The sequence below is a fragment of the Pelophylax lessonae genome, assembly GCF_965119305.1.
Source record: "Pelophylax lessonae genome assembly, chromosome: 5".
In the NCBI taxonomy this organism is placed as follows: Eukaryota; Metazoa; Chordata; class Amphibia; order Anura; family Ranidae; genus Pelophylax; species Pelophylax lessonae.
Genome location: NC_138772.1, coordinates 126,491,332 through 126,518,611, shown reverse-complemented (window position 1 = coordinate 126,518,611; position 27,280 = coordinate 126,491,332). Strand labels below are relative to the sequence as shown.

The window sequence follows — 27,280 nt, the reverse complement described above, 5'->3', positions numbered from 1 at the left end:
ACCAGTGAAGGGGACTTTTTTACATGCAGCATGGTGCATTTTTGGCTCTATAGACTTTAATAGCAATAGTTTGAAAAATGCTTGTACATGTGTTTTTTCCTGCATGACAACAGACACCTCCTCCTAGCAACATTAAAACGTTCCAGAAACGCAGACAGTGAAAAGCATAAAATATGCATCAAAACTGTGTGTAAAAGTTTTTAAAAAACCATGCCGCAAAATGCACAGAAAAAAAATGCATCAACCGCAACCTGCTCAGGCGTGAACCTAGCTTGTATCAGCAGTACTGGATGTACAGTTACCCACAAGGCATAAAGAAATGATTTGCATGGCTTTACCTTCTATCCTTTAAATGACTACCTTCTATTTAGTCTGTACTATGCTTTTAGCTAACAAAGAAAGAAAATGGAGAGACAGATTCTATTTACAACATTCCAATATTTCCTTCAGCAATTGTCTTTTAAAATGTTAAGACTGGATAACAGCTGATCCCAATCTGTGACAACATGTTAGGCCAATTCCTAATTGACAATCATTAACCTTACAATGTGCATGAGCTTCCAGCAGTTAGGGATAGCAGGATGAGCAGGGTGAGCTGAGCTACTGAGAGAACGACTTCAGTGCTTTTGTTGTGCACTTTGTGGATATATTGTTCCACAGTACCAACAGCTACAGAGGTCAGTGGAGACTTGATTTAAAGCTCATTTATTGCTGTTGTAAATGTACAGTAAGTGCTTGAATCTCCATATCCTGACCATGGGTTAATTTAGGCTGTTTTTAGAGTTTTCTGCTGTAAATGTGCATATTGACTCTTTTTAAAATAAGAAAATAAATGGTTTGTAGGCTTTTGTATGAAATACCAAAGCTGCATTTTCAGCAAGGCTTTGACAGAGTAAAGCTGTAGTATAACGCAACCCAACCATATCAGATATAAGCATACTAAATCCAGGTTGCTAACAGGTGAATTGTTAGCGAATAGCACTTTGTTCTTTGGCTTATTTAGTTAGTGTGGAGTTGTATCATGCATGAACAGGGAATTGTGGTAGAAATGCAGTAAGAAAAAAATATTATTTAGTGGAAGAAAAGAAACAGGAAGAAAGTAAACTATTTGACAATCTAATGAAGCAAAATTAAACTCTGTTATAATTTTTTTTCTTTAATGGGCCCCATTAGGTTCATGCCATTATGTGCTTGTATGCACACATAGGTGTGCGCATAGGGTGTACGGTAAAAATCACACAAGTGTGAAAGGGACCTTAACATTAAAAAGTAGCTAAAGCAAGACCTTAATGCCCCTTTCACACTTATGCCACCTAAAAGTCACGTGATTTTACCGTAATTTTGTTGCCATGATTTTGCCACGATTTTGACTGGAGCTGAAGCAATGCCTATGTCTTTGGACCTCAAAACGCATTAAAATCAGCCCAAAGTAGAGCAGGGACTTCTTTGAAGTTGTAGCAACTTGAAGTCGTACAGATACAGATATGAACGGTAAATCATGGAGTACGACTTGTCATGCGACTTTGCAGTCCCAAAATCGCAGGACAAGTCTCACAAGTGTGAAAGGGGCCTTATTCTGTAGGGAGTTGGGAATGCTAAAAAACCTCTGTTAGGTTTTTATTTGTTTCTTCTGTCCTGTTGGGTAAATTTCCCATCACATTCTGTCCTAGACATAAAACAGGACGTGAAAAGAAATTTCTCTAAAGTGAGGGGAATCCCTTTTCTCTCAGTTTTCAGCAGAGCAGGGGTCCCTCCCATTGGAGGATATAGGGGAAGGCTGCCACGTCATGGATCATGGATACATAGGCAGGAAGTCTGATGCGTGTATGCCAACAGTCAGAATGGGCAAAACTGCACCCAAGACCAATGCTAGGGTTTTTTATTACATCCGCTGACACCTGAAAAGTGCCCGCTTTTTACTGCCTACCAGTAAAAATACTGATGGTTGGCAAAACTGCCCGCTCCCCCTCGCCGAGAGCAGACAACGGCTCATCAGGAGGGATTCCCCTGTCAGCACTTGTGGTTGCAGGAAAGAAATTTGCACTGTGTGTGGCCAGCCTACAGGCACATCTAGGTGTGGCAGGTACCTTGTCTCCTGCTGTGTGAATAGCTGTGTGAATAGCTGTGTGAATTGCTGTGTGAATTGCTGTGTGAATAGCTGTGTGAATTGCTGTGTGAATTGCTGTGTGAATTGCTGTTCCTGTCACCAGCTGTCAGTACTGTGTGAATAGCTGTGTGAATTGCTGTGTGAATAGCTGTGTGAATAGCTGTGTGAATTGCTGTGTGAATAGCTGTGTGAATAGCTGTGTGAATAGCTGTGTGAATTGCTGTGTGAATAGCTGTGTGAATTGCTGTGTGAATTGCTGTGTGAATAGCTGTGTGAATTGCTGTTCCTGTCACCAGCTGTCAGTACTGTGTGAATAGCTGTGTGAATTGCTGTGTGAATAGCTGTGTGAATTGCTGTGTGAATAGCTGTGTGAATAGCTGTGTGAATAGCTGTGTGAATAGCTGTGTGAATTGCTGTGTGAATAGTTTGTGAATAGCTGTGTGAATTGCTGTGTGAATTGCTGTGTGAATAGCTGTGTGAATTGCTGTTCCTGTCACCAGCTGTCAGTACTGTGTGATTAGCTGTGTGAATAGCTGTGTGAATCGCTGTGTGAATTGCTGTGTGAATAGCTGTGTGAATTGCTGTTCCTGTCACCAGCTGTCAGTACTGTGTGAAAGAGTAGAGACATAGGAATAATGCCTTCTCTTTGCACTTTCCTCCTGTCATACTGTCTTATGTTTAGGCAAATTACTCATCTGTTAACTGAAAACCTTCTCTAATAGTAACCAAAATTTGAGATTTGTAAAGCACTTCCATGTGAAAAGTAATACACTCCAATGATGATTAAACTTTAATAATTAGCCTGATGTTTCTATTATGATGTATCGTATTTGCACCAATGCTGGAGTGACGCACAGACCTGTATTATAAATAAAAGCTATTGATTATTTTACATCGAGTGCTTGTGAAAATCCATTATATCCATGGAGTTTCAGGAGACGCTTGTGCCGATAGATAACATCCTTTCATTTCTAAATACACTGAGCCAGATTCTCTCTCTCTCTGCCTGTGGCTAATAAAAATCCATTTTAAAACTGAATTTGTACTACGATTTATGGTCTCTTGTCAAGAAACATTATTTTATAGAAATCTCTGGAAACCGTTAGAATTAAACAACTTCTATTATTTAAAATGACCAGGTAACATCAACCCCATTTTGATTTTAGAAAATAGACACCCCTTTCTAAAAAAAAAAAAAAGAAAAAAAAAAACCCATAGGACTCCACAGGGCTCACACTATTGTGATGTTAGACATCGCATGTGATTCGCACCACATTGCTGTGCAGATCAGATGCGATGTCTGTGCGATGCGAATTCGGCTATACAGATTGTATGGCTGAATTCACATCGCATTCGTACAAAAATTGTGCAGGAACGTTGTTTTTGTCTGCACTGGAATGGGTGTGAACACCTATGCGATCCGATTCCTGCACCATTTTACAGTTCGTACTGCAATCTGCGAACCGATCTTGGGGTGTCATTAACTTTGTATTGACACCTGCAGCAGTTTGCATAGGGCAGTGTGAACTGCCTGCCAGAGACATGCGATGGGGGGACCCGCACTGGAATCCAGCTAGTTCCCGCATCGCAAAAGTGTGAACCCAGCCTTAAACCCTAAGGGCTCTTTCACACATTATGTCCGTCAAACGGACTCCGTTTTTCTCAGCGGGGGATCGAGCCGCCGATCCCCCGCTGAGCAGAAGGATGACAGCTGTGTCTCCGTGCTGTGTGCGGAGACACAGCTGTTAGTTCCCCATGCATCACTATGGGGGAAATCGGATGGGAATGGACCGTCGGTCTGTTCTCATCCGATCCCATCCGCTCTGATCCGCTGGACGGATGGAAAATAGGGTTTCCATCCGTCCAGATTTGACGGATCGGATCGGGTCGGATGTCAGCGGACATGTCTCCGCTGCCATCCGATGCCGCGTAGGAATGCATGGGGGGACCGTTCAGATCCGCCAAAGAAACGGACAGGCGGATCTGAACGGTCCGCCTGTGTGAAAGGAGCCTTAGGCAAACTTTTTTTATACTGCAGCTTACCAATTCTTAGATGTGATGGCTGTATTAGCTTCCCTTTTAGGCTTTCTTTCCATTATTTTCACCTGTTGATCTGTTGTTTTTCCAATAGAACAAGCTGTACCAGTTAGAGGGTTGAGACAAACCAATTATTACTGATAAGGATGCGTGCAATGATCAGCTTTTTTTATTTATGTAAAACATTTTTCTGAAAATGGAAAAAAAGGTTTGCTGTAACTGATTATAAAGTGTTAGCAGGAGTTTAGCTTCAATGTGTTAGGCCCCTTTCACACATGGGGTCCATTCAGATCCCCCTGTCAGTTTTTTTGGCGGATCTGAACAGACGCCCCATGCATCCCTATAGGGCATCGGATGTCAGCGGAGACATGTCCGCTGACATCCCATCCGATCTGTCTGAACCAGACAGATGGAAACCCTATCCTGGCGGATCAGATCGGATGAGAACGGACAGACGGTCCATTCCCATCCGATTCCCCCATAGAGATGCATGGGGACCTGACAGCTCTTTCTTTGCACACAGCGCAGAGACACAACTGTCATCCGCCTGCTCAGTGGGGGATCGGCGGATCGATCCCCCGCTGAGAAAAACGGAGTCTGCCTGGCGGACTCCACAGTGTGAAAGAGCCCTAACTGTATCTAAATCTGCTAGTGCATCTAACACGACTCTCCCCCAAGATTAACAATGCTGCTGTCCAAAGGTTCCCCTGTGCTCCTTCATCCAGAGTGGAGGCACTCTAATACAGGAGATGTGTTAATGGGCAGATCACCAGGTGAAACAGAGGGGGAAAAGACTAAAAAAGTAGCCTATTGCAGCCACTACATCTAATGGAGGAAGGGTTAGAGTCTCTGCTGGATTTTTTATTCTTGAAATGCAGAGACTGGCCAGCTTGACAGAAGTCAAATTTATTATTAAACGGAAGTTGAAGTTTTACTGAAACTTGCGATAAATGCTTAATGGCCCCCGCTCAGGATAACAAGGTCCAATGAATTGGATGCCGCTCACTAGTGAGGCTGCAGGCTCGGGAAAGGTTTGTCCAGACTCAAAGCATGCTATAGAAATAGGAAGAGATGGCCGGCAGCTGCACATCTCACCCAGCCTGAGTGGTTAGCAGGTAAATTCCTTCTAGCCATGCCCCCAACACGTTTCGCCCCACCCCAGCGCTTAATCATGGAAGGTGCAGGGCAAAACATAGGGGCATTGCTTGGATGAATTGGCTGAGGCTGCTTTTATCTGCTAACCATTCGCGCCATGTGAGGTGTGCAACAGCCAGATTATCTCTTCCTACTTCTACATTAAAGTTTTACTGAAGTCACAAAATTTGGGTGTTCTGGCCGATTTCCACCTTTCCGGTTGACCTTACTTTTATTGTGGGTTGCACACATGTGGTAGAAGAGGCATAGGTGTGGAACAGATGGATATTTACTTTTTCAACAGGAACACAGATATAAAGAAATGTTTAGCAAAGTGGAGAAGGGTTAGAATTGATGACATTGTTCTTTTGGCTGCCAGTGCCTTCTTGTGCCTTCTTGACAACTGTGCCCCCCATTTCTTGTCCTGGTGTCTGAAGTGATGGATAGAATTACCTTTTTTAGACCCTTCTCCATTCTATCAAAAATTAAACAGAACATTTGGCTAGTGTTAGATTATGTCTGCAGGGAGGTACGGTCTATTTTCTTCACTTTAGATTTTCACTTTGGCATTGCACTTGGAGGGGAAATTAAGAATAACGTGGTTCCTCTATGGTTTCCTGGGTCACTGGGGAAGCTATCTTTTTGGAAGCTGGCACCCTATGTGACTCTGACAGCCTTCTTGAGTCAGGCAGAGCCTATTTAAGGCTTTCGTTTCCAGGCTTGGCGCTCCAGGCTTTGGATTGGGGGTAATGTAGGGACATGTCACCTGTCTGTCAAGGACAGTAATTAGGGGTAGGGAGAGGATCAAAACGGGTAGGAAAAGGATAAGGACATGTCATCCTTCCTGGAAACCACCCCATTTGGGTACAGACTGGCCAGGCTGCATTCTGCCTCTCAAGACAGAGGCTCTCGACACTGAGACCTGCTCTACTTCACACTGCTGTTGCATTCTGTCAGTTTTCCTGGTTGGGTGCCTTCCCACCAGGCTTGTTGCGAATTGCTGAACTTTACCCTTTAACCAGTTCTGGACCGGAAAGGATTTGCCCCTTAATGACCAGGCCATTTTTTGCAATTCGGCACTGTGTTACTTTAATGGAAAATTGCAGGGCTGTGCAACACTGTACCAAAATAAAATTTTCCCCACAAATAGAGCTTTCTTTTGGTGGTATTGGATCACCTCTGTGATTTTTATTTTTTGCGCTATAAACAAAAAAAGAGCGACAATTCTGAAAAAAAAAACACATATTTTTCTTTCTGCTATATAACATTCCCCCCAAAAAAGTTAAAAATCAATATTTTTCATCCTTTTAGGCCAATTTGTTTTCTGCTACATATTTTTAGTAAAAAAAAAAAAATCACAATAAGCCTATTTTGATTGTTTTGCCCAGAAGTTATCGCGTCTACAAACTAGGGGAAGAGATTGTCATTTTTTTTTTTTTTTTACTAGTAATGGCGGCGATCAGCAAATTTTAGCAGGACTGCGACATTGCGGTGGACAGATCAGACCCCTAACTGACATTTTTGACACTTTTGGGGAGACCAGTGACATTACTACAGTAAACAGTGCTAAAAATATGCACTTTTAGTGTAATAATGACATTGGCAGGGAAGGGGTTAACCTAGGGGTGATCAAAGGGTTAAATGTAAGCCTAGGGGAGTGTTTACTAACTGTATTGGGGATGGGCTTGTGAAATGATCATAGAGATCTGTGATCCTATATAGCAGGATCAGCTTTGTTTACAACCAGTCCTTCTCTCTCAGCGGGGAGCGATGGCGGGTGCCCGGCGGCAATCGCGGCAGCCAGCCCCATGCATCGGCATCCCCGCTGCCTGGTGGTGGCAGGAGCGCTTACCCCTCAGCACCACCCGTGCGACCGACGTAGAGCTACGTCATTTCGCGCAGCCGAGCCAGCCTGCAGCAGTAAAAATGTGGTGGGCGGTCGGCAAGTGGTTATACAAGTTCCATTCTCTGCAACTGGACTCTTTTTATTTCTGCCCCACCATGCTGGACCTCCCCACAGGTAGACAGACATTGTAAGATTAGACTGCCCCAATCATCCTTATACAAAGTGCATGAATATCTGCCACCACCGTAAAAAAGTTGCGCACTGGGACCAGTTCAGGAAAAAGCAGTAATGTTGCTGAAGCATATCGTAGTAACAGCAAGCTGAAACGTGTTTTAGGTAGCATAAGAAGTTCCATAGTTGTAGCTGTCTGAACCGTATTTGTCTACACCCGTTCCATAAAATTGGCACTTTGCATTGTATGTTTTTTGGCTAATGCGGCTGGATGCGCTTGGATTTGGATGAATGTGTGAGATTTGCCTTGGTACAGAAGCTCTGAATATAACTCAGGCTTTCACATCCTTACATTTCTTTAACTGAGCTAATACTGAGACAGTTTATCCCATACACAGGCTTAATTTTGATAGGTTAAAGACCAACTTCTATATTTTAGGATAGCATGAATATAGGCTAGAATCTCTAAGTTTTTATTGATGGACTTTTAGACTATACACATTAAAGTGCAACTTAAAGTGTCACTAAACCCACAACAGTAACATCTGTCTGTATACGCAGTAAAGCATGATTGCATATATGGTAGGGGCCACGCTCAATAACTTATGTGAATAAATAAATATATATATAGATAAATAAATAAATATATATAAATACAGATTTTGTGCGAGAGTATTTCTAGCTCTATGCTTCTCCAATAAATACCATGATTAATGAATTCAGATAAATATCTACAATTTGTGAAAAACCAATAAATACATAAATCTCAATCAATAAAAATGCAATAAACGATTAGGCAATAAATATTCATAAATGAGAATATAGAAGTCCAAAGTGATTATAAATATTGCCAATAGTGTGATATTATATTGTAAAAATAAAAATGTCCAATATGCTGAAAGTGCTATTAGTGCTTAATCGAAACTGTTAGCAAATAAATAGTGTTATATTGCAAAAAATTGTCCAGTTCGCTGGAAAATGCTCTTGGTGCTTAATCAAGGTGGTGAACGGACACCGTGGCACAATGTTCACTTGGTGAGGAATTCGGTGGGTATGTGTTACTCCTTTCACCTCCACCGCATGCACAGCTTACTTACCAGATGACCCCTTGGGGTCAGGCACCAGTAAGATCTCCTATAGGAGGGGAATAATTGACCAGTAGGGGGCTGAGAGGGGTATAACCTTGGGCCTGAAGGCTGAGGCATCCCTGGGAGACGACCTGCAGTTTGAAATAATTCTTTTTGGGGTCCCAGCTCCTGCCTAGGCTGGGTGACCTCTGGCCTAACCTCCTAATAACATGCAAAAAGCTAATTTGAGGATCCAGGACACAGGCAACAGGTACAGAAGCTGATTGGGACTGCAGTACAGTACTGCATACTGCAGTATACAGGACACAGTGAGTACCTACCATGTGGATTCCAGAGACTTTTCTTTGCCCTATTTGAAAGAGTTTATAGCAGTACACCCAGGATTATACTCCTGTTAAGGAATTCCTGTTTGGAATCTAGTTACCCCTCACATTCAAGAGGGTGGTTCTCATATTGAAGGGGCAGATCATATTTAGTTAAATTTTTGTTAAAGAACATTCATTGTTATCAAACTGTTATGGGTAAATTTCTGTTTTAAAAATACATACCCATATAGCAAGTAATTGTGCTGCAAGTTTAAAAATGACTTACTCAGCTTTTGCTAGACTTGCCAGGCTTCAACTTTCTTTGCAAACATTCTGCAAGTCTGCTGCAAGTTCTGGTTCAGTTATGTTGTGCAATAGACTTGCAGAGCTCTTGCTGTAGACTCAACACTGCAACTTTGCTCTTGCTACAAATTGGAAACGTGTCAACTAGAAATTCTGCTTCAAGTGGTCAGCAAGTGTACACATTTCCAGTGAAAATGTGCAGCAAGTTAACAGACTTACAATTCAACACTGCCACAAACTTGTGGAAAGTTATTCTTGCTATCTGGGTACTTGGATATATATTTTTTTTAAACCAGAGCTTAGTGTAAGTAGGACCTTAACCAGAAGTGTGGGAGCTTTGCCAGTCAGAACTGCCGGACATTTGGGCATAGTGGCAGAGACATGGCGTGCAGGTATGTGCAGTATGACTGCACTTAATACTTCTGTAAATTTGTGGGTCGGAGCACCAAGTACACACGGGGGTTTGGTTAATGACTTTATTTGTTTAAATAATGGAGTAAAGCTAATTTGTTTGGGGGGGATTAGCAGTGTTGCTCATCTTAGTTTAAAAAAGTAATTAGTTACAGTTACAAATTACTTCTCCCAAAAAGTAATTGAGTTACTGACTCAGTTACCACATAGAAAAAGTAATTAGTTACTCAGCAAAGTAACTGTGACTTTTTTTTTAATATTCTATAATGCAATTACGTTCTATAACATCTTTAATAGCAAAGATGTTTATATTAACTGATTGAAGAATAAAAACACTATATACAGTATTTTAGAACATTTGGTATTTATTTTAACTGGTGGTGGCGTGGGTGTGGCACACTGGTGGGGACGTGGGTGTGGCACACTGGTGGGGGGCAGCTGCCTGGCTGGTGGTGGCGTGGCACACTGGTGGTGGCTTGGGCGGCACACTGGTGGTGGGCGGCTGCCTGGCTGCTGGTGGCGTGGGCGCTTGGCACACTGGTGGTGACGTGGCAGGTGGCACACTGGTGGTGGTGTGGTGGGTGGCTGGTGGTGACTCCTGACTGTCTGTGAGGTTTTTTTTTTTTTTTGTTACCTGCTGTGCTGGGCTTGCTAGTGGTGGTGTGGCCTCTGGCCTGGCAGGCACACTTTTGTCCGGGTCCCTCTGGCTCCTTCCTCCTGCAGGCCTCAGGCCTGCCTGTCTCTGTGCCTCTCTCCTCCTCTTGGCTGGCTGTGTGCGTTGGACTGGACTCGTTGGTGGACTGGTGGTGGTCTTCCTGCTGGCTGCTGCCCACTGCCCTACTGCCCTGTGGTGGTGGTGGACTGGTGGTGGAGTCTCCTCCTGGCCTGGGCTGGACTATATATCGATTTAACTGACTGCTGGTCTCTGGTGGTCTGTACTGTAAGTTACTGCCACTGGTTGGTTGACTACTAAGAGTCTAAGACTAGTACTTGTTGTACTACTTGGCAGACTGGCACTGTGGGTGGGCGGCATCGGCAATGGGCCTGGCTGGGTAGGATCGCCGCCGGACTCTATGCCCGCTCTCTGCCTCTCCCCTGTCTACTTGCTGCTGGCGCGCTGTTCTGCTGCTGCTGCCGTCCGTGCCTGTGAGACAGCGCCGCGTGACGTCACGTGATGACTCACTCGATGAGTCTCTCCTCCTCTTCTCTCTGCAGGACCGCGGACAGCGGTCATAGAGGACTCGGAGAGGGGGAAGACAATTACATCTACTGCCATCTAGTGGCGGTAGATGTAATTGCGGTAACGCAGCCGGAAGTAGCGGCAGCGGAATTACAGGGAGACAATGAGTAATCTGATAGATTACTCGTTACCCTGAAAAGTAACTGCGTTAAGTAACGCCGTTTACTTAAACGCAGTTACTTCCAACACTGGGGATTAGGAATTCCCCCTTTTTCAGGACTTTGTGTCATTGTTTGGCTTAACTATGAGGTTCATTTTCTAAACCTAAAGAATACAAAATGTGAGCTGATTGGTTTCTATGCAACGCTGCACCAGATTCTGCACTCTCCAGTTTTAGTAAATCAACCCCTCTGTGATTTAGGGAAACAGTAACACATTCAAACAGCTACAGTATCTTGGACAACTTTGCAATCTCTCAATTCCTGCCTCAAGTTTTTGGTTATGACATGCATAGTTAGGTAGTGGTGGCTGAACTGACCCTATGGTTGCTTTAGAGTTAGCTAGCGGCGGTGTACATGGTTGATGCAGAGTTTGCCAGTGGTGGTGTAGATGGTTGATGCAGAGTTAGCTAGCAGTGGTGTAGATGGTTAATGCAGAGTTAGCTAGCGGTGGTGTACATGTTTCATGCAGAATTAGCTACCGGTGGTGTACATGGTTGATGCAGAGTTAGCTAGCGGCGGTGTACATGGTTGATGCAGAATTAGCTAGAGGTGGAGTACATGGTTGTTGCAGAATTAGCGGTGATGTACATGGTTGATGCAGATTTAGCTAGCGTAGTGTAGATGGTTGATGCAGAGTTAGCTAGTGATGGTGTACATGGTTGATGCAGAATTAGCTAGCGGTGGTGTACATGGTTGATTCAGAGTTAGATAGCGGTGGTGTGCATGGTTGATTCAGAGTTAGCTAGCGGTGGTGTACATGGTTGATGCAGAATTAGTGGTGGTGTACATGGTTGATGCAGAATTAGTGGTGGTGCACATGGTTAATGCAGAGTTAGCTAGCAAAGGTGTGCATGGTTGATGCAGAATTAGCTAGCGGTGGTGTACATGGTTGATTCAGAGTTAGCTAGCGGTGGTGTACATGGTTGATGCAGAGTTAGCTAGCGGTGGTGTACATGGTTGATGCAGAATTACCTAGTGGTTTTGGAAGCTGCTTTTCTCCTGCCAGGAGAAAGGTGTTTACAAATGCCCCAGTGCACATGAGGCCTTAGACCTCCATATTTACTGGAGTCTTGCAGGACCACTCCTGGGTTACTCCTGTGGATCCATTGCATGGAAGTTGCAGTCAGGTCCTGGGGGGGACAAATCTATGGATTCAGTCATCTATGGATGGGCAGAAAGGTCAGGAACAGTTAACACAGTTGTCAGGGGACAGATTTAAGACTTGTAGAGCAATAATTCAGAATTCACTAAATGAGGTTCTCAGACTTCAGGCTCTGTTCACATAACTTGAGAGTTAAAAGTCATACCCCATTAACTGTAATGGAACCATTCTAATCCATGCGATTTAAGCTACAGCACTTAAAAAAGTTTCATGTACTACTTGCATTGACTTCTGTTAATGAAGTCGCGAGCAAGCCGCAATGAAGTTGCGCGGCCAAATTGCACTTTAAAGTGGTTGTAAAGTTAGAAGTTTTTTTTATCCTTAAAGGGTTTATAAAAGTCTCAAGGTAAGACCCTAACCTTTTCCGGACCGCTCGCCGCAGATAGACCGCGGCACCCAGCTCCTGCTGCGTGAACCGACGTAGCCCTACGTCAGTCGTGCGCCTGCTGCTAGGGGGCGAGTGCACGCCGGCGGCAGTGCGCTCCCGCCCCACCTTGGCAGCATGGACTCCAATGCACGGGGCTGCCGGCCCTGCTGAGAGAGAAGGATGGTCAGCTGTTGTAAACACAGCTAACCGTTCTTCTCTCTGGAATGATCACAGAGCGCCTGTGATCCTCCTATATAGGATCACAGGTCTCTATGGTCATTTCACAAGCCCATCCCCCGCTATTACTAGTAAAAAAATTAACATAAATCTTTCCCGTAGTTAGCAGACGCGATAACTTCTGCGCAAACCAATCAAAATACGCTTATTGCAATTTTTTTTTTTTACCAAAAATATGTAGCAAAAAACAAATTGCCCTAAAATGTTAAAAAAAATTAGATTTTTCAATTTATTTTTTTGGGAATGTTATATAGCAGAATGTGAAAAATATATTTTTTTCCGGAATTGTCCCTTTTTTTTTGTTTATAGCGCAAAAAATAAAAATCACAGAGGTGATCAAATACCACCAAAAGAAAGCTCTATTTGTGGGAAAAAAAGGACATCAATTTTTTTAGGTACAGTGTTGCACAACCACGCAGTTGTCCGTTAAAATAACACAGTGCCGAATCGCAAAAAATGGCCTGGTCATTAAGGGGGGCAAATCCTTCTGGTCCAGAACTGATTAAAGTATTCTATGCATTAAGGTGAAAAACCTTCTTTGTTGCACCGGCCCCAGAGCCGCCCCCCCCCCCTTTTTCTTACCTGAGCCCATCCATTCCAGCAATGTGCATGAGCCCAGCGGCTCCAGCCGCTGTCTCTGTCCTCATTGGAAAGATTGATACCAGCAGGAGCCATTGGCTCCCGCTGCTGTCAGTCAAATCAAGGAATGGGGGGCGGTGCAGAGTCCTGCTGTCAGGGTCAATAGACACAGCAGCTGGACTCAGGAGTGTGCCCGCATGGGTGCCCCCATGGAAAGCGGCTGATGAGGGGGAGGAGCCAGGAATGCCGACAGGGCACCCCAGAAGAGGAGGTTCGAGTCTGCTCTGTGCAAAACCCTTCTACAGAGCTGGCAAGTGTTTGTTATTTTTATAAGAAAAGAAACCTAAACCTTTACAACCCCTTTAATGCATAATTTGCATTAAGATAAAAAGCCTTCTGTGTGCAGCAGCCACCCTAAAAATTACCTGAGCCCTCGATCCAGCGAAGTTGTTGGAGTGTCTCGGCTGCCCAAAACTCTCACTCCCCATTGGCTGAGACAGCAGCGCAGCGCCATTGGCTCCCACCTCTGTCATTCAAAATCAGGGAGCTGATGAGGAGAGAGGGGGCGGGTCTGGGCCACGATGTCCCCATAGCAAGCTGCTTGATGTGGTGGTAGTAACAGGAGGGAGGGCTCAGGATCACTGAAGAGGGACCCGAGAAGAGGAGGATCCGGGCTGCTCTGTGCAAAACCACTACACCACACAACTTGATCACCTGTGCGATTTTTATTTTTTTGCGAAAAGAGCAACAATTCTGAAAAAAAACTATATTTTTTACTTTCTGCTATAAAACATTCCCAGTAAAAAAAATAAATAAAAAAAATCTAATTTTTTCATCAATTTAGGCCAATATGTATTCAGCCACATATTTTTGGTAAAAAAAAATCCCAATAAGGGTATATTGATTGGTTTGCGCAAAAGTTATCACGTCTACAAACTAGGGGAATGTAAGGGACTTTTGAACGGGACGGCTAGATGGACTCCCTAGAAATATTCGGGAACACACAGAGACACACACACAAGGGTAGAGTCAAAGTATGTTCGTTTATTTCAGGAAATGTCCCGAGCATATATACAGTTAGAACAACAGAAAAATGAATTTCACAATAAGGGGCTTGGCTTCAGTATGACTCACGATCACATGATACTTTTTGGCATACTACACAAATTTAAACTATTCCCATAACAAATTTACCAATCAAGATGTTCTTATGTGCAACTATTTCTGCAGAGTCAGACATAACCAAACAAACAAGATGTTATGACTATAAATTAAGAATAGCTACATGAAAAATAGAGAAGAATATACAGCATGAAAACACCATTATCTTTTTGGAAAAAAAAAAAAAGAAAACACCATTACCATTCAGGGATAGATCTGTGTCATTTTTATTTTTTTTACTAGTAATGGTGGCTATCAGTGATTTTTAGCGGGACTACCACATTTTGGCAGACAGATCAGACACCTAACTGACACTTTTGGGGGGGACCAGTGACACCAATACAGTAATCAGTTCTAAAAATATGCACTGTTACTGTACTAATGACACTGGCAGGAAAGGGGTTAACACCAGGGGTGACCAAAGGGCTAAGTGTGTCCCTAGGTGATGCTTTCTAACTGTGTGGAGGATCGACTCACTGGATGAACGCAAAGACCTGTGTTTCTAAAAAAGGAGGAACACAGGATCCCTGTCTTCATCACTGACAGAACAGCGGTCTGCTTTGTTTATATCGGCAGGCCACTGTTCTGTCTCCATGGATCGATCCTGGGTGGCCGGCAAGCATTGCGTCCGCCGGACCAGATGATTGACTCTGGCCAATTAGCGCGCTGACTTTTTGTTACATGAAGCAACATACATTGTAGGGGTGGCACATCAACAGGTAGACTGTAGCCATTGTAACATCTTGAATACAGATATTTGTTTGCTAATTTTAGCATTTCTTTAAAGCACAGAACCAGAGATCTTTGCATTCAGCCCATGCAAGCATGAGTCATTTTTGTGTCATATAATTTCCTAGAAAGATTAAGCTCAGAATTATCATTCACGGTTTGCATGCACCCAAATCACATAAGAAGAGGCCATCCTGTGCTTTTGCTTGCACTGGCTTGATAAATATCTGATACTCTCCTAGCAGTGCCTGCCTGAGTGAGGAGACAAGATGATGACATACGTTTTTTGTCACGTACTTAGCATGCAATTTGTGTGGGGGAGACGCACAGCGCATACATGTTTTTATGTACAGCGTTCCACAGCCTGTAATTTGCAATCTGACTTGTTGACAGGGTGGTGTTGTTTGGGGACTTCTATGCTGCAGGTTTAATCTGGATATCACTATATGATTTCTAATGAAAGCCACACACTCTGAAATGAACACCCGAGTCTTTACCTTGGATAGAGGCCTTACTAAAATCATATATTATTATTATTACATGTTATTTGACTTTTGCTTGCTGTTCTTTGTTGTAGTCATTATTTTCTATTGTGTTAAAGAGCGGTCTTGCATGCTATGCACAGCTCTGTTTAAGACTGATGGAAAAATTATGTACAGTATATGCTTCAAGAAAATACAGATTTAAAAGAGAAGTATGGGAATGTTTTTTTGTTTAAAATTATTCTTTCCTAGCTCCAAACATCATGCGTCAGATGCCGTCCGATGCTGCATCTGTCCCCCGCCGGCTCTAAGACTGAGAGGTGAGCGATCAAACACCGCCGATTGCTTGGTTCTCAGAGCTCCCTAAGCAGAGAGCTGGTGACTGTCTGTCTGCACTGCACCTCCCCCCTCACTCATGGAGCTCTGGGTTGTGGAGGGGGCAGCTAGGCTGGGTACCAGTCCAGGCATGTGGGCAGGTCCCAAACCTATGGTTATGATCTTTCCCAAGCCTGGACCGGCGCTGTGATGTCAGCCGACAGCGAACTTCAACCTGCTGTCAGCTGAAAATGAGTCACAGGAGTGCAAAATGAACTGCACTCCTGTGATCCATTGAAGAAGTAGAGCCAAATGAGCTTTGGCTATACTTCTCCTTTAAAGTGAAAAGTGTAGTGCAATGGAATTGCATAGAGGGGCCCCAAATCTCCTTTTCTTGGGTCCTCTGCTGGTGCTTCAGGCTCCAACTTTTCTCAGTGTGCCACTAAAGGAAGATGCTTCCTATGGTGGCACACCTGTGAGCTCGATCCTGAGCCACCCTGCCTGCATCCATAGACACACATAGCACAGTTCAGCCCCGCTCCCTCGTCAAAGGATTTGACTGACAGTAGTGTGAGCCATTGGCTTCCACTGCCTCAACAAGTCTGTGAGAGTGGGGAAAGACAGAGACAGAGCCACTGCAGATGGGCAGAGCACTGGATCAAGTGAGGACTCAGGTAAGTATAAGCAAGGGGTGGGGGTGATAATGATACCTAAATATTTTTTACCTAATGCAGGGAATGCATTAAGGTAAAAAATGTTTAGGCGTTAGAAGTCAATTAAAGAGTAACTCCTCTTTTGTGGAGAAAAAAGCAGTCCCCTCTGGGTGATCAATGTGCATGGCAGGGATGTTAAACTGTGTAGCAGAGTTCTACCTTTGGTTGCTCTGAAGAAATAGCTATTTGTTTCACCATGGCTTTTTGCAGACTGAATCTAAATAGGAGGGTCTGGTTTGGTTCATTGTAATCAGCTTGTGCACTCTTCGGGCTGGTTCATACCACAATTTCTGCGTTCCTGATGTATTTTTACATATACCTTTACACACGCTTTTGATGCATTTTTATTGCCTATCAGTGTGTTTTTTTCTATTTTTTTATTCTGATACTTGAATAATCTTAGGTTAGTATGCATTTTTGGTGTGTTTACATGCATTCTGGTCCATTTACATGCGTTTTGTTGTGTTCCAGATGCGTTCTATATGTAAAAATGCAGCAGGCTCTACTTTTGTTGACTGCACTGGAACCTACCCCACTGGTGTGAACTAGGGGCATTGAAATACAAATAAAATACTGATTAAAAATGCAGCGGACTGCATCTGATGTAAATGCCAGATACTCCTAGAAGCTGCAAAAATGTTCAGTGTGCATGAGGCTTAAAACTTGACTTGCATGTTAGGGCTCTTTCAAATGAATGGCTGAAGTGCAGTTTTTCCTGCCCCCCACCCCATTTCATCCAAAAACAGTTCATTAAATGACAACATGGCTTGTATACCAACTGCATACGCTTTTTTTTTTTTTTTTTTTTAGGCTTGTTTCACACTAGCTGACTCAAAAGTCACGCAGTTTTCAGTGCAACTTTGGAGTGCGAATTTTATACGACTTTGATGTGACTTTAATACGACTTTTACACTCTCTGGCACTGAAGCTGCATCAAAGTTGCATCAAAGTAGTGCAGGAACCTTTTCTGAAGTCGCAGCAACTTCGGTAGTGTCACTTGGAACAACTCTCAAAGAGATTTCGTAACTTTGGGTCTCACAAGTTGGATCCTAAGTCACAGGAGTGTGAAGCAAGCCTTAAAGTTACCCTTAAAGTTATCATAGACATAAACTGGCCATATAATGCTAATTATACACTCTTCTTTTGAGTTATCAACTCCCACATAGTTCAAGCACCAATCTGAATGTATATACCATAAATAGAATACATTGCTTAGGTAGGTCCTCATACAAATTGTAAAGGAGACCGCGCACAGATTGTACAATCAAGGAATAACTGGTGTGGCCAACAACTGGAATCCAAAAGGGCCATTAATATCTCCCAAGAGATTGGTTGGCAAGGATATGCCTACACAGGTCAAATAGTTCCTCTAGACAAGCAGTTTTCACATGATGTGGGTAAAATCATCCTGATGACGCTCATCTCACGTCTATGCCCTTTCCAGTGGTTGATAAAAAGCGGCTGACATGGGGAGCTTACATCCCCCAAGGAACATGGGCCTGTTTACAGTCTCTGTGACCCCTGCCCCCATTAGATCTTCATGTATTACCGGCAATGGCACTTATTATAAATATAGCCTTTATTAGGTCACTTAGTAATGGATGGTAGAGCCATGTGTCTTGGGTATACACTGTTCCTAGGAGCGATGATTTATGAAGGTCCGTGAAGTTCACATACATTTCTGGAGTAAATTAGTGGCTTTTCTTTATCTGAACTGAATTGACCAACCAGAGAAGTGACCGTTTTTATGCCAAGGCATGAAGAAGTGTTGGTAATTAATATATTTTTGCACTGTTGAACGTTGGGCACATATTATATATGAACAATGCATTTTTCTCTTGGGATGCAAATATTTAGAGCAGCTCATTACCTCATATGTAGTTTTTTTTCCAAGCTGGAATTGTTAGCGGCAGTGGGATATGTGTAATCTTGTTGGCTAAATAGGTTGACCAAGAAGAAGTCTAAGAATCATAGCAGATCTGTCAGTGATTGATATCGTTTTGCACAAGATTGTTTTTAAAATTTCAGTACTCCTTTCAGTGATGACTGTGAAGCCTCCTAAACAACGAAGACGTATATGCTGGTTCTTAAGTTGTATGTGCACAGATTTCCTCTCTTCCCTAAAGAGTCATAATGAGGAAAAACTTTATTGCCAATTCTTCATGGAATCAATTAGTCATTTTTCCATATTGTACAGACACAACGATGCCGTGTAAATTCAGCAGATTGTCATTATCTCTGAACTATGCCTTAGTGGGCGATTATTGCAGAAAAATTGTATCATGATAACTGTATCTACTTTATACGTATATTAAATTGTTTTTTTTTTATCTTATATACCAACATTTATTTTTTTGTCTAGCATTTGCGCACAGACTTAGAGGTCCAGTGACATTAATAGGGTTGGACAAACAATAGACGGCTGTTGTCAAGTATAAAATGCAGCAAAAGGCTGTGTCTGACCTGCATTGCCTGCAATGCAAATGCTCCACAATAGGACATGCTGCATCCAAACAAACACAAATCACAGAAGGTCAAACACAGCTTCCACACTCCGCCATTGAAGTAAATGTGGAATGGCTAAACCATGCTTCTAAAGCAGAAAAACCACCCTTGTGTACATAAACCCTATCACTAGGACCTTGAACGTTCATTTTTTTTAACCCATGTGTATAAAAGGTGACTGTGACAAGCAGTGTTATAATTTTGTCCCAACTCCTAGATATTGCAGGGTATTTGAAATAATACATATATGCTGTCATTTCATGGGTTAACTACTTACAGTTATCAGAATACTACATGTTTTATGATAGTGGCCTTTTCATTTCTATTTTTAGCAGTATATAATATATAATGTGATTAAAGCAGAACTTCAAACAAAAGTTCTGCTTCTCTGCCTCCCCCCCCCTTTCTCCTTTACCACCTCTGGACAGTTTTTTTTGTTGGGGATGGGGCAGGTATCTGGTTTCACCTAGGTGATATGAGCAAACGTTTGCCACCCCTCCTTCCCCCACCTTTGCCCACAACCTTCTGGGACACGTGTCAGGTCCCCCGAAGGCTGTGGGACCATTCTCAAAGCGCAGCGCGGCTCATGCAGTGAGTAACAGCGGGTTTCCTCCACTAAAGATGCCTGTGCCGCGGGGCCAGAGACCAATGAGGAATGCCTTGGGTTCCTCTATCTATCTATCTATCTATCTATCTATCTATCTATCTATCTATCTATCTATCTATCTATCTATCTATCTATCTATCTATCTATCTATCTATCTATCTATCTATCTATCTATCTATCTATCTATCTATCTATCTATGTATCCATCTATCTCATTATACAAATACTGTACATATATATATATATATATATATATATATATATATATATATATATACAGTATCTGACTAAAGTGTGTACACCCCTCACATTTTTGTAAATATTTTATTATATCTTTTTATGTGACAATACTGAAGAAATTACACTTTGCTACAATGTAAAGTAGTAAGTGTACAGCTTGTATAACATTGTACTGAGCTGGTAGATGTTAGAAAACTTGCGCTCCTCCAACGTCCGTTTGAGGATACCCCATAAATGCGCAATAGGATTTAGGTCTGGAGACATGCTTGGCCAATCCATCACCTTTACCCTCAGCTTCTTTAGCAAGGCAGTGGTTGTCTTGGAGGTCTATTTTGGGTTGTTATCATGTTGGAATACTGCCCTGCAGCCCAGTCTCCAAAGAGAGGGGATCATTCTCTGCATCAGTATGTCACAGTACATGTTGGCACTCATGGTTCCCTCAATGAACTGTAGCTCCCCAGTGTCGGCCGCACTCATGCAGCCCCAGACCATGACACTCCCGCCACCATGCTTGACTGTAGGCAAGACACACTTGTCTTTGTACTCCCCACCTGGTTGCCGACACACACACTTGGCACCATCTAAACCAATTAGTTTATCTTGGTCTCATCAGACCACCGGTAATGGTTCCAGTAATTCATGTCCTTAGTCTGCTTGTCTTCAGCAAACTGTTTGCGGGCTTTCTTGTGCATCATCTTTAGAAGAGGCTTCCTTCTGGGACGACAGCCAGGTAGACCAATTTGATGCAGTGTGCGGCGTATGGTCTGAGCACCGACAGGCTGACTCCCCACCCCTTTAACCTCTGGCAGCACTCATACGTCTATTTCCCAAAGACATTATCTGGATATGACACTGAGCATGTGCACTCAACTTCTTTGATCGACCATGGCGAGGCCTGTTCTGAGTGGAACCTGTCCTGTTAAACCGCTGTATGGGCTTGGCCACCATGCTGCAGCTCAGTTTCAGAGTTTTTGCAATATTCTTATAGAGGCCATCTTCATGTAGAGTAACAATTCTTTTTTTCAGATCCTTCAGAGAGTTCTTTGCCATGAGGTGTCATTTTGAACTTCCAGTGACCAGTATGAGAGAGTGAGAGCGATAACACCACATTTAACACACCTGCACCCATTCACACTTGAGACCATGTAACCCTAATGCCTCATACACACGCAACGATTATCGGCTGAACGATCGTCCGACTTTTGTCCAGAGTGGTGTTTTGTTGGTTGGAATGTGCCTAGACTGCACACGAATTTTCTCGGCCAACAAAAATCTACTTCAGAAGTGATGTCATGTGCTGGTTTACTTTCCGTGTGTTTTTTCTTCTCTGAGCATGCCCAGTCTTGCTCATCAGATTTTTGTCTGCTGAAATCTGTACTGACTGACGGAAAATCAGCCGTTGTGTTGACTGCCAACAAAAATTTTATAGTCTGCACACCAAATTTTTTTCGGCCGAAAAGTCGGAGTCGGTTGTCGGAAGCATCATACTAACAAGCTGAAAATCGGACGATCGGACGTTGGCCGAAAATTCCCGGCCAATAATCGATGCGTGTGTACGAGGCATAACGAATCACATGACACCGGGGAGGGAAAATGGCTAATTGGGCCCAATTTGGACATCTATACTTAGGGGTGTACTCACTTTTGTTGCCAGCGGTTTTAGACATTAATGGATGTGTGTTAAGTTATTTTGAGGGGACAGCAAATTTACACTGTTATACAAGCTGTACACTCACTATTTTACATTGTCCACTCCAGTCCAGGGTGATGTAAGCATTTTATGTACTTCTTTTCTTGGTCCCCATTACCAATAAACTGTTAACCCGTTTTCCACTGGAAGTCCACCTGCCTTTTTAATCCTTTGCTTCCTGGTGTGTTTATGCGCTGCCATTCTCATGTACACACACATATATATATATATATATATATATATATATATAGATCTAAGATAGTAGGTGCAGTGGGTTGAGTGCACCTACTATCTGCTGCATATTCTATGTACTTTTTATCATAGATTGCTCCTGGGCCAATACACCTACAAGTGTGTGCGGTGACTCATCTCTACTATATATATGTATATATATATATATATATATATATATATATATATATATATATATATATATATATATATATAGTATATAATGTTATACAGAATTTTACTTTCTCTCTCATTCTATATATATATTTCCATATATTCTCTTCCTCTCTCTCTCTCTCTCTCTCTCTCTCTCTCTCTCTCTCTATATATATATATATATATATATATATATACACACACACATGTGCATGTTAAGATGATCATAGCGTGAACATATGTACATTTGCTGGTGGTAAAAGGTTAATAATTACTTTGAACCTCTGAAGACTGAAAGACTGACAGAATTTTTTTTCTTAAGAGGGACAGACAGCTGTGTTTGCTGTGATATTTTTAAGTACATTAATGTAGGCTCCGATCACTCGGCCCTGCTTGACCTATTTTTGGCTCAGGCCAGCCATTGTTCTATTTTTGTACCCTGTGGGCCACGCTGTTGTTGATTCACATGCAAATGAGTTATCACCAGCTATAGCCAACTTTAGTGAGAGAGACAGAGAGTGAGAGAGGAAGCACAGGAGGCAGATGCAGAGAGGAAAAGGCAGATATAGCAGGACGCAGGACAGGACTGACATTTCCTCAGAATCCTTCACCTTTCCTTTACTGTCATTTTTTAAAAAAGGAACACGCTTGACTTCTCCTTTTTTCTTTTTTCTTTTTTTTTATTGATTGTAAGAGAAAAGCCTGCACAGATCTCCTGTTGCACCTGCTGTCAGGGCACCCTGGCTTAAAGGCAAGGTACACTTGACACTGACAGCTCCTTGCTATTGGCAGAGCTTGTGCAGAGAGAGGGGGGGGAGCAACATCTACACCCTTCTCTGTATTCTAGAGTACTTAGCACAGTAAATATGTGTAGAAAAATGGAATAATTGTCAAAGTGTGTATCACTGCCTCCTCCCCCTGTGGAGGAGTTAAGACTGCTGAAGGGTCGCTTCCGTACAGAAGAGTGATGAAGCTTTCATGTGTCTGAACTAGAGAGTGATTGGAATATGCTGCAGACAATTTATGAGAGTGAATCATGTTTTTCTTCAGATGGGGTCTCTGGACGGGAGAAGCTCCTGGCACAGCACAGAATGCACAGCATGATCAGCCCAGGTAAGGGGTTCCTCTGCATGGTGGCATGACACTCATTGCCTGTCAACTTGTCATTAATAAAGACAAACAACTGCCCTTTAATGAGGGCTTTCCCTGATCTACTCCACTGTTCTACACCTCATATAGGATTTATTTCCTTTGATTGTGCTACGTGATATCATGTACAGTTTGCTGTAACATAGATGTATTTTATCACATATACATGTGTACATATATCAATTATTTATGTCATATTATATTTCTATGCATGCATATATTTATAAACACAGATTCTATTTAATTGTGTATGTGTTTACTAATTATACTATATATGTGCTTATATATATATGGTATATACACTCGGAAACGTATATATATTTCTATACGCATATACTTAATATGCCTCTTCCATAGGTTTGTGCATGTATGTGGCTAGCATAGCTTAGCTGTATGGAATCTTGTCCACACTACATCGCGTTCTTTTATCATCATACACCTATTTATAGATTTCTACCTTTGCCTGTGCCCTGCGGGGATCATGAATTAATTTAAACATGACTGATCCATGGGAAAAGACCAAAGAACGTTATCACTGAAGAGATATATCTAGTACAATGTATAGAAGCTGTGCTCACATCATATACAGTATTATAGAAACATAGAAACATAGAATGTGTCGGCAGATAAGAACCATTTGGCCCATCTAGTCTGCCCAATATATCTGAATTGTTGTAAAACATTTTACTGTAAAACAAATTGTATCAGATCAATATGGGCAGCAGCTCAGCCTTTAAATACAAAGTGAATATCAATACTGGTTAACATATTCAGTCACTACTAAGCTCTATATGGTTTAGAGAGTCACTTTGCTTTGGGATGTATTGGAGTAGTATTTGGCACATAGGCTATTTGAATACGAGGAGGACTGCCAGGCCTCATATTTAAATAATCAGCCCTCCCTAAACAGATATTTATGTACTAGGCAGATACCAGTAGGTTGGGTTCTGCATTGGTTTCTGTATCCTTTGTGAACTCTGACCACAAGTTTTCTACAGTTGGGTTTTCAGGTCTGCCAACCTGTTGGGTCTCTCATCTTCGTTTTAATAATATTCTAAACAGTGATGCAGATTAAGCAGGACTCCGCTGTCTGTGATACACGTAAACATGTGTCCAATTCCATTTTAGAAATGATGTGTGTTGTCACTGAATTAGTACAACTCTGACACGTAACACTTGGAGATCAGTTGTAAAGTGACGGGTGGAATTATCAGACACAATACTGTATGCAGTCTGGACAGAGTCTCTGACTGTTATAGTGTGAAAATAAAGCTGACTCCACTATATCATTGTAATTGGTTAGCATTCATTCAAATAAAAGCAAAATTCTAATACATATGGAGTGTGTTAATTAAAGAGGTTTAATTTGATATACTTATGCAGTTTTTTAACACAATTTGTATACTGCTCAGTACAATTATTTAAGAATGTTGACTTGGCTTATACAGGCCAATATTGTACTAGATGGCCATAGGTGCAGCAATGAGTTTGAGGGTGGACAGGTGTCTAAAAACCAACCCCTTACCACTGAGACCCACTATATTCTGTTCTGCAACCTGGTCAATAGATACAGGTGTCACACAACATACTGGGGATTAACAAAGATGAACGTATAGGGGTTGATTTACTAAAACTGGAGAGTGCAAAATCTGGTACAGCTGTGCATGTTAGCCAATCAGCTTCTTATTTCAGCTTGTTCAATTAGGCTTTGAAAAATAAAAACCTGGATGGTTTCTATACTGAGCAGCACCAGATTTTTCACTCTCCAGTTTTAGTAAATCAACCCCACAGTGAAATGTATGCTCAATTAATATATGCACACTTATTTAGCTGTTATGTGCCAAATATAATTGTAGCACAGCAATTTGTTAATTTATTGAATAATGATGGTGTGCTGTCTGTCCATACACATCCACCTCTCCTCTCCCTTCTGCAGAGCCGCTCTTCACTGTTTGCACCTCTTCACTACATTATTTACACCACTGTGGTAATGGTGTACATTTTAGAACTATTTTTAAAGTAGAACGTTAGTGCAGGTACTTAATTATTTTAGGAAACATTAATAGAAACTGTTGCATATCATTTTAAAAGTGGTTTGGCATGACTGGTGCAACTCATCGAACTTGTGTAATGGCATTGTTGATTTGGACCAAAGAAAATGTGCCATTAGATCAACACTAAAAAATGACAGATTTCTCTATGTTGATCCTCCCCCTATAGTGAAACTCGAATTCTTTCATTTCCATAGGAGATGAAACACTAATTGATTGCTTGATCTGATGCTCCTGAAGGTTCAATATTGCCCCCTAGATGGGGTTGCCACCTCATTCTTTTAAAACTGAACACATATGAATTACACAGGCTCTGTGGCTAATTAAGGTGGAAATTAAACTCACTTAGTGCCTTATCTGCATTAAATTAGCCTCAGAATGTAATTCATATGTGTTCAGGCTTAATGGGATGAAATGACAACAACCCTACCCCTAAGCAGGTCCTAAATGGCCCTAACTTTACAAGACCAGAGTAGTGTTTGCATTAGGTGCTTCCCTTGTAGAGGCTGCTGGTTGACCCCTTAGATCAGTGGTCCTCAACTCCGGTCCTCGGGGCCCACTAACAGGCCAGATTTTAGGTATTACCTTGCGGTGATGCAGACTAGAATACTGCAATCACTGAGCAGCAAATGAGATCACCTGTGATGTAATTTAGTTATCTTGCAAACCTGGCCTGTTAGTGGGCCCCGAGGACCGGAGTTGAGGACCACTGCCTTAGATGATTGTAGCTAACCGCAGATTATAGGTAGAGGTTGCATGAGTGTGAGTAGTTCAGCTATAAACCCTTTTTTTACTTGCAGTCAAGTGCATAGAAAGTTGATGAGCATGCATGTCTGTGGACTAAGTGGGCATCGTCCACAACAGCCTTTTCATGTAGAACCCTAGCGATTGAAAGGAATAATCCATTGTAACTCCTTTTAGTGACCTTTAGTCAAGAAAAAAATGTATTGTATTGTGAATATATCCATAGACAAAGTGATCATCACCTGACTGAGCTGAGAATGTCTAGACTGGTCGACAAGTATCTAATCTTTTGCAGAGAGTTGTTACTTGAATTGCCTCTGTTACTTTACATACTAAGAGCTTTACCATGTTAGTAATCAACTTTGTAGGACTTTTTATTTTATTAACCTCTGTTTAGACAGGAAGTGGTGTTTGACATTGACTTTTAAAACGTGTAGGTTCATAAATAGAATATGTTAGAAGTTTTTTTAGGATGTTACCTCATCTTGTAGAAGAGAACATTTGGTTTTCACATGTGGTAGCAGAAAAGTATGCAGGCAAAATTTGCAAATTTCTTACCAAAGCTGTCATCTGCGTTGAAGGCAAAAAAAAAAGAAACAATATAAGCTGGACCAGCAGTTTATTGCAATACAATATAGTGTATTTGGTTTGTTTTGTTTTTAGGGGTAAGCATTGTGTAGGTATGTTCCAATTTGGTAATAAGGATTGGCACTCTTTTTTTTAACAATCAATAAAGTGCATGTATATCCACAACTTTTTTTTTTAAAGTTGTGAATGGAGTAGGGAAGTATTAGAGCCCGTGTTGAGTTTTTATTGCTATGTCTCCACTGAGCAGATTCACATTTTCTGTTTGTCCTAGTGACCTTTGTCAGCAGAACAAAAAAGTGCTGGCAAATCCAAACTTTTACATTTGTCACAAGAACAAGAGGTAAAGGAAAATCTTCTAATGGAGACACCTGCTTGGGTGCCAACTGTCTAACTTTGCAGAAATTTCCTCCTATTTCCTGTTGCATCTTTGGGACAGGAAGAAAGGAAAATCTCTCCAATGTGACACAGACAGCAACAAATAAACTGACAGGGTTCTATCCATTCCCTATCCTATCTATCTGAAAAACAATTTTGGCTTTACAAATACGCAATGCCCCAGCTCATTGCATAATATCAATAGACCCTTATGACTATTGCTCAGTACATCGCTATAATGCCACATTTTCATATACGTAGATATGCAATTTGGTTTTAGGAAAAAATGTATGCAGAGAAATATGTAAAATTCACAAAGAAAACTGGCAAAAGATTGACTATTGTGCAAAGTTCATTTTCCCATGGCAGCCATTTTCAAGTGAAAGGTAAAAATCC

General features: G+C 42.0%; 1 protein-coding gene across 1 annotated transcript in view; it reads left to right on the top strand.

The window, feature by feature from the left end:
* Positions 1-27,280, top strand: part of LOC309556008 (histone deacetylase 9-like) — a 903,604-nt gene that overhangs the window by 532,652 nt on the left and 343,672 nt on the right. The window contains exon 4 of the mRNA XM_082258269.1: positions 23,028-23,090. Within this exon, the coding sequence (XP_082114395.1) occupies positions 23,028-23,090 (63 nt within the window). The remainder of the gene's footprint in view (positions 1-23,027; positions 23,091-27,280) is intronic.